General features: G+C 29.3%; 1 protein-coding gene across 1 annotated transcript; it reads right to left on the bottom strand.

The window, feature by feature from the left end:
* Positions 1-7,196: 7,196 nt before the first annotated feature.
* LOC114403719 (zinc finger protein-like 1) lies at positions 7,197-11,711 on the bottom strand. Its single transcript, XM_028366837.1, has 9 exons — positions 11,428-11,711; positions 10,959-11,039; positions 10,564-10,684; positions 10,381-10,475; positions 9,544-9,615; positions 8,531-8,773; positions 8,253-8,361; positions 7,967-8,156; positions 7,197-7,636 (listed from the first exon to the last, which is right to left on the bottom strand). Exons 1-9 carry the CDS (start codon positions 11,449-11,451, stop codon positions 7,555-7,557), a joined length of 1,017 nt encoding a protein of 338 aa, XP_028222638.1. The 5' UTR covers positions 11,452-11,711; the 3' UTR covers positions 7,197-7,554.
* Positions 11,712-12,210: the final 499 nt, after the last annotated feature.

Genomic DNA, 12,210 nt, shown 5'->3' with positions numbered 1-12,210 from the left:
AAACCCAAATTATATATCTACCAAGAATTGGATGCAATGGCAAGTTAACTTCTCAAGAGGCTGCAAAAGTTTTTGGGCAGAAGATTTGTTAAATTGTACTAACTTATTTTTAGGTTGAGTATTATAGCAAATTATAAATAGATATTATTTTAAAACATATTGACGGTTTAGGTTTAATTTGTTAATGTATTGTAACTAAAAAATAAATATGCGTACGTTAGTAAATATTTGTGAGAATGATATATTTAGGGAGAAATCAAATTATAATAGTATAATTCTAAAATTGTTACAAGTATTTTTCATTTTTTGATTTATTATCTATTGACTTTAAACTTTGATACCAACATTTATTCATATATTTTTATTTAATCTAAAGATTAATATCAATATTAACTCTTTATTTAATCTATAAATGTTATCATCACGATTACTATCATTATTATAATGATCAATAATATTATCATGATTGTCATCACTTATACCAACAACTATCCATTGTCGTCATCATGAGAGTGTTATCAATGATGATGACAATAGTGATAAATTAAATAAAAGTTTAAATTTGATATTCTCCTTTGGACTAAATAAAAATAGATGAATAGAATTTGGTGTGAAAGTTTATTAGGATTGTTACATGACAAAAAAAAAATCAATAGTAAAAATGAGTGTAACACTACTAGAGTTAGATTAGTCTAATTTGATATGTAATCCTACTCAAGCTAAGTAAAATGACTATACATAGCAATTTTTTTCTTGAGTATCAACTCAAAAAACTTTGTTATACATATGAGATATGATAAAAAAAAATTATCCATACAAATTAAAGATATGTATTATAAAATTTATAATAATTTACAAATTCTACTAAACCAATTAAGCTAGAATCCCTTAATATAATAGATGATAAATTGACACTAATACTTTACACTTACACAATATAATAACTTTTTTTTATAAAATATGAAATTAATCAATAAATAATTTAATATTATTTTTGTAATTATATATAAGAAGAGGTCCAATTATAATATTGTATCTAATACCAACAATTATATTGTAATAACTTATATGAAATGTGAATTTTATTGATTTAATTTTTGAGTTCTAACTATATATTATATTGATTGTCCTTGTCCAACTCTCTAAAAATCGAACAATAAAAAGTAAATCATTTTTTCCTATTTTTATATTTTAAAAGCATATATAAATCTATTTTTTTGGCATGATAATATTATTTTTGACTCACTCAATACTCCAATAATGTTGTTTCCCAAACGAAGATATTATTCTTCCTGTATCATTAAAATTATCTTTGAATCGGTTGAAGAATAAATTAATACTTTTCTATTCAAATTCATACTATTTTCCTACTAATAATCTGGTTGACAAGGTTGTTCTCAACCAATGATAATAGAAATGGGTATATGTGTCTATTCATTATTGTATTTAGACTCGGCCGTTGGAATATTAGAGTATTAGACAATACACACTCCGTGCAGAAGTACGACCTCAAAGAAAGGAATAAAATCTTGCCATTCCAGGACACCTTCTTATAACCGTTTCTAAAGTTAAAATCAAGTAATATATCCTGGTTTTTGGAGAAGTTAAACCAGAAACTTATATAAAAAAAATGAAGTATAAAAATTGATTTTAACTAAATAAAAAATTACAGTAAAAAAACTTACAAAAAAAATGATTGATTTTTTGTATATTCTGTGTTCTAATTGAGAAGTGTATTGAAATAAAATGTAAATAACTTATCATTGAGAATTTCTTCTGGTTTTATTTATTTATATACATGGATGGCCTTAAAAAATGAGATTCTGTTTCTGGCATTGCATGCGTCTGCATTTTAGATCGAGAAAAAAAAAATGTGTATTCGCCTGTATAATTGATCATTTGGGACTACATATATAAATTTTATAAACCAGCAGGCACGACTTTAATTAAAAGGCATTTGTGCGCGTGTATGTGTATTTATTTGTTGCCAGATTGATATTATGAAACAGCTGGCATTTGGTTACTTATTCACCTATTTCTGACCACTACCAGTTTCTCTTTATTATGTGTCCTGTTCCTTCTAAAAAAAATATTAGAATTAAAATGCAAATATATGTTTAAATTAATAAATAAAATAAAATAAAAATTATCTACCAAAAATTATATGTTTAAGTTAATTCAATTCCAATCGTATATTTATATTTGAACACGTGCTTTTATTAACAAAATTAAGGATCAATTTTCTAACAACTAACCAAATGAAAGTTTGTTTACGGGGTACTGGGTAGTCATATTTTTGTTTAAATTAAATCATATTTGAATTATCATTAGGGCTGAAAATAGTACAAGTGAAGTTAGACTTGATTTATTATCTCTCGTTAATGTCTGATTTGTTAACGTGTTATAGAATTTTTCTTTACATTTAACATCATAAACTTACAGACTAGTACTTTATACAAGTCTGATTTGAGCCGTCATTCGGTGTAAAAGCTTATTTCATATTAAGAATTTAAATAGATGAATTAATGAACCTATCCAAACAAGCCTGGGCTTACGGGCTAATGCGTTTATAAAAAAGGACTAATAGATAATAGATTTATGAGCTAACAAACAAGTCAAATGGTTAAAGAAATTTACTTCAATCGAATAAGATACATGAGTTATTACATATTTTTAACACTATCTTTGATTTCATGAATTAAAAAAAGAAAAGCCAATAAACTTAAAGACTAAGATAAGAGACTATCACACTAAAAATTGTTAAAATCATAAAATAAATTCCATTTGTTAACCATTAAAATAATTCTAAGTCACAAAATAATATTCTAATTGTTAAAATAATAATATAATATTAAATATTAATACTTTTATTAAAATAATATTATATATAAATAAGTTGGTTTGTCTAGTACAATAGGTTCTTCTAAAAGTTACGGACAGTGGTTTATAATTTTCAAAACATATAAATTTTTTACATGTATATGTTACATTATTAATAGTGTGACATAATTGATAAATAAATATGTGTCTATATAATAAAGGTTTAATTCATGATATGTATATATAAAAAATATATTAAAATTTTATTTTTTAAAAGAAATTTTCATACTTTTGAAAGATTAGTCTCTAAGGTTGATCGGAGGATAATGTCCTAGACAATAAAAAATCAAGAGTAATGTCAAACAATGTTACAAGTTAAAAATTCTTATTTCTAAATAAAGAGAAACATAATGACTAAACTGAAAATATACAAGCAAAATTTAAATGTAGTTCTTTAAGTATTTTTAGTGGTATTTTCATTTAGATTTAAAGTTTTACTTCAATAGCCTGTGAATAACAAAAGTTTGTATTAAAGGACAATATAAATTACTGAAGTAAAATGTCGATTTTAAATAGTGAATAACAACAATAACCACTAAGAAACTACTTACAACTCTTGTCTAAATATATGCAATTCATGATAAGATATTTAATCAACTTTCTAGACATAATTCTTTCAAAAAAAAATTATACACATAATTACTTTGAAATATTTTATTTTCAACGATAAAATCATCAAAAGAATTGAAAATTTATATTTTTTTAGTACAACAAAAAATATTTATATTACACTAAAAATTTGTCTATATAAATATTTAATAACTATAAATTAATTAAAAAAACATTTCTTATCATATTTTTCACATATTTAAAATATAATAACTTTCACATATTTTGCCACAAATTAGTCTTATAATATGAAATGTAAATAAACCCGTGTAACATAGGAGCATTTATTTATACTATCATTATTAAATGAAAATTGACTACAATGATAATATTAAATGTTGTATCTATTAAATTTACGATGTAATTAACTTGAAATTTTATATTTATATTTATTAAATTAAATATAATATTTATCAAATGTATATAGTTTATTAAATGTATATATATAGTAAAATTATATACTTGGTAATAAACCCCAACCTAAATTAGTTTAGCATTGAAAGAAAGCGCGTGGAAACATGGATAAATATGGGAACGTGCTGTCCACTGCTAAGTCGTGGTTTCTCCAAACGATAATCTCGAAGAGACTAGACCACTAAATTATTACTTGATACACCCATTTTTTTTTTTTTTGACAGATGATACACCCATTTTATTATTTAAGCAACTACTAGAATAATGTAATTTGTAATTGTACGGAGACGAGAATCACGTGTGAATATAAATTTTATTGAAAAATTTCACACATTTCCAAACACTAACCGTGACTGTATAAAATTGAAGCTTTTGCATTGAACGGATTCTAACACTTATCCAAACACATCCTTAGCAACTATTCCAAATTTTATTAGTTAATGTATAATAGGCTAGTTTGTCCATTGGATTATATAACAAAATGACAAACGAGGGATAAACATTAAGTTAAAATAAATATTTTCTAAGATTTTTTATCCAATTAATTTTGGGAGAGAAATATTAATAAATTTCTCGGTTTCCACCTCCTATCCTACCATAGCTTTTTTTTTTTTTCTTTTCTTTTGCTTGAGTCGGTTTCCTTTTTACTGATATACTTGCCCTAATATTACACATTGGCGCCCTTGTTTTTCAAAATTGTAAAGTATGTTCATATTACCCAACTACAAGTGAAAACCAATCCCAATGCAATTTGAATGAACAAACACTTCCTTTGATTTGATCTTTTGTTGGGGTTGAGAGTGAATGGTGCATAATATCAACCAAGAAAAACCTCCTTGCCGAAGGCCATGCATGCAAGTCAATGAAGGCAGAAATTATATTAATTTTGATCTAAATATGATGTTTGACTTCAATAGCTTGAAATAATAGAACTCTTTTTTTTTTTTTAATTGACTTTTGATTTGTCAACCATTTAACTCTAGATAATTGGATGATTTCAACTACTACAATGAACAGTAAGTCAAAAAGGAAGAAGTCTAGCCCGAATATCCAATTTAATATCGGATTGAGTTTGATGAGCTCTTCTCTGCTCCTTTCTTTCTTTCTTTCTATTTGACTTCTGGAATGTAAACTAAGCATCATATTTGGTCGGAATTTTTAAAGGCATTATTGAATTACAAGGCGAAGTAATACTACAATTTAGTATTTGATTTGACTTTTGAAATTGAAGTTCGTAGCTTTGATTATGGATTTTCGCACATGTTATTATACAAGGTATTATGTATGAAACTGAAACGTGATACCAATGGTCCGATCAACAAACATATCTGTTAGTTATCGGTGTGTCAATTTTGAGAGTTTTTTTTTTAAAAAAAAAAAAATGACATCCAAAGAGGTCGAAAGGTTGTACAAAAGTGAGCCAATACTTATTTTAAGATATATAGCATATGACTAAAAGAAACACTTGTTGTAATTTTCCTTGGGTCCTCTCGTATGCACATTATCTTAGCTTTAATACTACCTTATAAAATAAAAAATGTCACGGGCAATATTCTTTCTAAGCCTTTTATTATCCCTTCTGCTAACCGTTAAGAATCAGGAAATAGTTTTTCTTTTGAAGCCTTGAAGTATAAGTATAACACTTAGAGTGTGCTTGGATAGAGGATTTTAACTGAGAAAAGTAATTTATCAGAAAATTTGAATTTCTGTAATTTAGAATTCATTGTTTGGATGCTTTTTATGAAGAATTTAAAATTTTGGAATTTTAAAACAGAATTTTAAATAACTAAAAATTTGGAATTTCAATTTCCTTCTAAAAGGTGAAAAATTGAAATACTCTTCTTACAGTCTTCTCCAAGAAACACCGTATGAATTTCTAAAATATCGATGTGAGCATAGAGGAACACGTATAACTAATACACCAATCATATTTTTTCTTTTTTTTTCATCCTCATAATTTTAACTTTTTTTTATCCAAACACAAAATTTTGAAAATAAAAGAATTTTAATTGAAGTATTTAAATTTCTCAAAATTTTAAATTTCTCAAAATTTTAAATTTCTCTATCCAAACACACTTTTAAGAAAAGTAACCTATTAAGGTCGATCTAATGGTGAAAGATTAGAATATATATGACAACTTATATTTTATTATTAGGGTTATTATTGTACACCAAAAAAAACATTAGTATAAAAAGCTTTACTTTAGACTTTAAAAAAAAATATTTTTCATTCGGTAACCATTAGACCGAAACTGTTTCATTATTAGTACTCAGTATGATGCTATTATGATTGTTATAGTTGTTGCTTCAAAAAAGAAAAATGATTGTTATAGTTGTGCTGTAACAACCCCCTACGTCGTTCATTATTAGTATTTTTATGACAAATTCATCCAAATTAAATAACATATTAATTAATCAATTGATTGTATACGAAAAGAAAGAATGCGCGAGATTCCAATAAGCAAAACAAGATTCTAAGCCAGCTTATAAGTTTTAACATGTGGGCTACGATGGTAATATTAGTCGTAGCAAAATAATATTAGAGGACGTACACATATACATTATTTAGTGCGTGTTTGAATCAAAAGATGCATCTTCTGCTGGTTCTACACCAACTAGTAAACCAACGTGTTACCAAACATATGGTTATAGCCAGACTGATTTCCTGGTTATAAACGATACTTGAATGTTGACCTCACAACATTCCTATTCGTATTACTTTATCTCATTGTTTCATATGATTAGGGGGGGCTCAAATGAATCGTCCAACCTAAGCATATTTTAGCAGCAGAGCTTTAGCATTGCTTTGCTTAACCAAATCAAACCAAAAAGTTAAGGTCGTTAGCATCCCATATACCTGTTGCAGGAACAGTTGTTAAGTAGTTCTAAACTACCATCATCACATTGCAGGGGATCCGAATCCTTTTGTCAAGTCCCTATCAAAAAGATGTTGTAAATGCAAACATAACAACTTGCATGAGCTTGTTTTGTACACCCTTCATTTCATAATGCTTGATGTTTATGGTTTATTTTACACATGATTAAGAAAAACATATATTCAAAGACAATAGTATTTATTAGGAAACAATTTTACTAAAATATCCTTACTCTATTTCAATTTTGATAAATGTATTATTAACTCTTTGAAGACAACAATATTTATTAGAAGATAAAATTGGAATGGATATTTTAATATCTCATTGAAAACTGAAAATATCAGTCACTAGAGTTTTTTTTTTTTATGTTAAAACATCTGTTAATTTGGAATGGAGGGAGAATAAAACAACCACAGATAAACACGGGCCGGCTAACAATGTCTTTAATTGATTTTTGAAATGGTGGAGACAACTAATCCAATTAAGAGAACAATATTAAAATCTGAATATGATGCAATTTCATTCCAAGTGGACACCAAAACTGAGGGCAAAGAGCAAAGATGGTTGACTAGGATTTTATGTAACACGTCACTGTCATAGGCATTCCAGATGAAAAATTATCAACAAACTACTACTTGTATGTTTGCCAAGACTGCGACTGGTCCAAATAAAGAAGGCAAACGGATTTAAGAAGCAACAGTAACCAGCAATATGGAAAATGGGAGCCGCTGAACATCTCCGGACTTTAAGAGCACTCATTCAATGGCAGACAAATTTATTCATCATTAAGAAGCTCATCCCCTGGACCCCGTTGCGCTAGTCTGTAATACAGTATACCCATAGTTGCCATGCAAGCCCTGCAAATGGATCATAATAACTTCTTTAGTTAAGAGACTAGCACTATATACCACCACTGGTACTCCATATAATTGAATTTATAAACACGGCAGATGAATTAGAGCAACAATTAACTTGCCTTAAAACTGACTACAAGTTACTTATATACTTACTACTTGTTGCAATATAATCCCAACTCACTAACCCAGTCGTTCCCCACTTTCCTCATTAGGAACCACCAGTGACTCAAACATAACTTCAATTGCACAAATTTCACTTCCAACTTTGGTTTGGATTATTATTTTATATATTAATATACAATATATAATGAAGAGAATCAAGAGCTATACATAATTGCAATCAGGAGAAGAATTTTTCTGGGGTCCATCCTTGATGATCTTTGATGCCGTGTACGGCCTTCCGAGGTTTCGGCTGCTGCATTTGATGCATCTTTCCTTGGAGGTGCAGTCACTGGTAGAGTAGGTAAAGCAGTAGACCAGAAAGGAAGCAAAGCTCTAAGAAACTTATGGTGGAATGGACCTACACTTTCAAAGATGAAAGTTTGAATTAACAAATATGTCAAGTATTAATCACAATTTTAAAATATTAAAAAACCATTCAAAAAGACAATATCACCTCGTTTTGTGTACTTTTTACGATTTGCATCTTCATCATCAGCATAGTAAGAAATTTCAGAATTCTGTCGTTCAACATGGACTGGGCCCTTCCTTGTGGTGGCACCAGGCTAAATTGTTTGCAATAAGAACAAAACTATATAAGATAAAATACCAAATGCATGAAAGAATATACAACTCGCATTGTAATAAAACAAGAAAAATCAGGCCTGTTTATTAAAGTTTAAGTGGACAGAAAAATCCAAACACAATAAAAGTGCACTGAAAATATCCTCTTACACCAACAGGACTTGAGTTTTTCATGAAATTTCCTGCTGGATTAGCACCATCTATCTCCACAATATCTGTCACTGAAAGTTTAGGTAGTTCTGACCCAGTTGCAGGTGAGTATCCATCAACTGAGTCTGAGTTTCCATGATTTTCCCTAATAATCAATGGGTCTGAAGCAAAAGCAGGTGGAGGACTTCGTGATTCTGTCACTGATACAGGATGATTTCCAAAAACATTCTTCTCCATACCAGACTGCACAAAAACAAATTAAAACTAATTAAAACTTTATATAATGAGAAAACAGACAAGCAAAATAACTTTAGGTGCCAAGATAATATCACCCACAAAAAAAAAGAAAAGAAATGGAAGTGTGCATTTATATGATTTTTAAAAAAAGCCTTTTTTTCAGCAGTACCAACGAACAATTTACCACCATCATTATCGATCAGTGGTACAGTGCAAGTATTCAGTACTGTCCATTTAATAAAGAATCAGACATGATGCCTTGAATGAGTTTTCCAGATGGTAGCTCATAACCCTTAGCATCATCCCTTCCACAGTGACCATGAAGTCGCTGAACAAAAATTAGATGGGCATGAAAGAGAAACAAGTAATATTAAAGTATATGCATGCTCAAAGCATTTTACAAGTAACAAATTCTTGTGATTGCCTGATTAGTTCAATTAGTCTTGACACCAAAGAATGTGACATTCCATATAATTTCCGGAGGGTATTTCACTGTCCTCGGCTAAGAATAGACCTAGGACAACAGGGATTCTCTTAACAATAAAGTTTTTACCAATATAATTTTCAAGTCCCAATTCATTCATAATCCAATACTTGATGACCAATAACTGTCACTGTGGCAATGGAACTTTCATTCTCAAAAAAATAGCTATAAAAAAAATTGGTTGATGACAGCAAACTTGTTCTAGTTTTTGTATGTCAAGATATATACCGTACTATAATCTCAAACTAGTATAAAAGTGAGCCCACCATATACAGCCCATTTCAAAAATCACCTGCATGATAGCTTCCTTCAACTGGGAATGAAGACGTGATCCTGAATCTTTCACACTTTTAGGAGGCCATATCTGTATGAGGTATTTCATCAAATGAGACAAAAAAAAGGGAGAATTTTTCCATACCAGAGTCTTGAAGAAAGTTTTAAAAGGTAAAACATATTTACAATAATAGTTGAACAAGTCACATGCATGTAGCTAATACATAATAGAGCATCTATTTCCAAAACATATTATAATTCTACTCCACTAAGCAACTACTTTCATGACAACTGACAAGGTCCCTAAGACAAGACACTAAATAGAAATTTTAAAAAGAACTAATAATCGTTACCTTTCTGGAGTTTCTATCTACATCTCAAAAATTAAGAAATTTTGTTCAAAAAAAGAATAAATAACAAGGAGAGAAAAAAAGTTGGGAATAGCATGTCATTTTCTTTTCCCTGTTAGTACACATGGTTCTAGGCATCTAAAACACCATGAATCAAACTCAAATTTTTCACATAGCTCGGCAAAATCAACAGACAATTTCAATTCTAAGATTAGTTTAAGGTTATATAGGAGACACTAACAATCACCTCTATGGAATTCCTATATTCTCTCTGATTATGAAAATCAAAAGGAAAGAAAGAAAAGAAAAACATGTAGCTTTTCTTTCCCTGTTTCTACATAATGCTCACAGAATAGAACACTGAACCATATTTTGAAGTTTGAACATAACTAGACAGAAACCACATGCTGGCTTTCAGTCAAAAACATATACATTAATAAACTACTTTCAATCAAAAATCTTTTTTTTATTATAGAAGAAAGAAATCATTTGAAGGTAAATCTTACCGTAGTAGAACATGAAGGACACACATATCCTGCTGGGGCAGTATGTGGAGGAAAACTCTTGATATGCGAGACCAAGCAATTTGTGTGGATAACATCTATATACAAAATTTAAATTTAAAATATGTAACCAGTGCAAGCTCAGCCGAATTTATTTCAAAGGAATAGATAAGTAAAATCACATACGCAAACAACCCAGTCGAGTTGTTTGAGATCCATCCCCCTCTTCTAAAACAGACTGGCATTGGCAGCATTTCGGAGGCCAATCATACTCCCCATCTATAACCCATTCCGAATAAGTCCGGACCTGTGATAATGACAAAACAGACAAAACTTAACCCTGGAAACTCTATAGCTTCACACATCAATATTTGGACAAATTACAAAACCGCATGATCCCCAATAAAACTCAAGCCAAAACAAGAATCTGAAGTATCGGACCAAGAAACAATGACAAAAAGTAAGATTAAATGAAAAACAAAAATCAATAATACTGGAAGAGGAAATGAAGAAGGAAAGGTTAGCATCATAAATTGAAAGTGATAATAATAAAAGATACGAATTGAAGAGAAACAAATTACCACGCAGATTTGGTGCTCCGGGAAGCAGATACATTCCCCACAGACAGGAACTTTGTGCACGAAGCAATATAACTTAGTAGCCTAAAACACCATACAAAGCACACAACACAGCATTAGCTCCAATTCAAATCAATAAAATGGGAAACAACTAGCATAGCTCCCCAAGATAATCAAGAAACAAAAATCACATGCAACAACACGCCAAGACTAATAACTTGTATCAATTCTATGCTCAAGTTCAAGAACTTGTTTCCATCACCCATATGCATAAGAAAATGAAAATAAAAAACAAATCAGGCAAAATGCAAGAGCACGTAGATTACCCACGGTTGATCTGAATAGACAAAACCAATCCGATCTACATACCCAGTTAACAAATCAAGCGTGATTGGGCAAACGAAAATCAGGGTTTTGGAAAGAAAAAGAAAAAGGCGCGAACTGTAAGAGAGGAAAGAGAAAAGAGCAGAACCTTGCGACATTTGCAGACCACCATTGCATTGAGGGGGTATAATTCAATTGAATCTGATGTGATTCAGAAAGAAAAAAAAATTCAGGGGGATTTGAAAAGGAAAATTGAAGCGAAGAGCATGATCCAAATAATCATAATCACGAAGACAAAAAAAATAAAAAATTGTGCTGATTCACTGAAATTGTTTGTGTTGAATGTTTATGTTGATAATAGGCTCAGCTCACTGCGAAACAAAAACCCCTATCCTACGTTTGCAATTGAGATCCGTTTGAGTTTTTCTTTTTTCTTCTGTTAATTAATTATTTCCAGAACAGGTGTAGAAAAAAATCCAAAAAAGAAAAGTCTACGGGCCGGGTTAGAAACATGGGCCAAAGTATTCGCTACTGGGCTAGCAAATTTTTTGCATGTAGACCAACAATGGACGACCACAGAATTTAATTTTAAGATTCGTAGAATAAGACGATACTTGAGTATGAATTATAAATAAATGTTTTATTTTTCTATAATTCTTAAACATTGTAGTTACGATTAAAAACTGTTACTATGTTATTCAAAAATGTGAAAATACGTCCAAGCTAATAAGTCTTACTATTACTTTGTGAGGCTTTTTATGTTATAATTATTATTAAAGATTAATTCTAAAACGAGGGAAGAACCAAACTTATCCAAATTTAAAAAAATAAATTAAAGTTTTTTATAACATAAAGAACAAAATTAATTTTTTTAAAAAAATAAGATAAATGGTCAAATGATTTCTATATAAAAAAATATTTATATTGATCA

This window comes from Glycine soja, chromosome 20 (assembly GCF_004193775.1).
Source record: "Glycine soja cultivar W05 chromosome 20, ASM419377v2, whole genome shotgun sequence".
Taxonomy (NCBI): domain Eukaryota; kingdom Viridiplantae; phylum Streptophyta; class Magnoliopsida; order Fabales; family Fabaceae; genus Glycine; species Glycine soja.
This window is presented reverse-complemented; position numbering and strand designations above follow the sequence as displayed.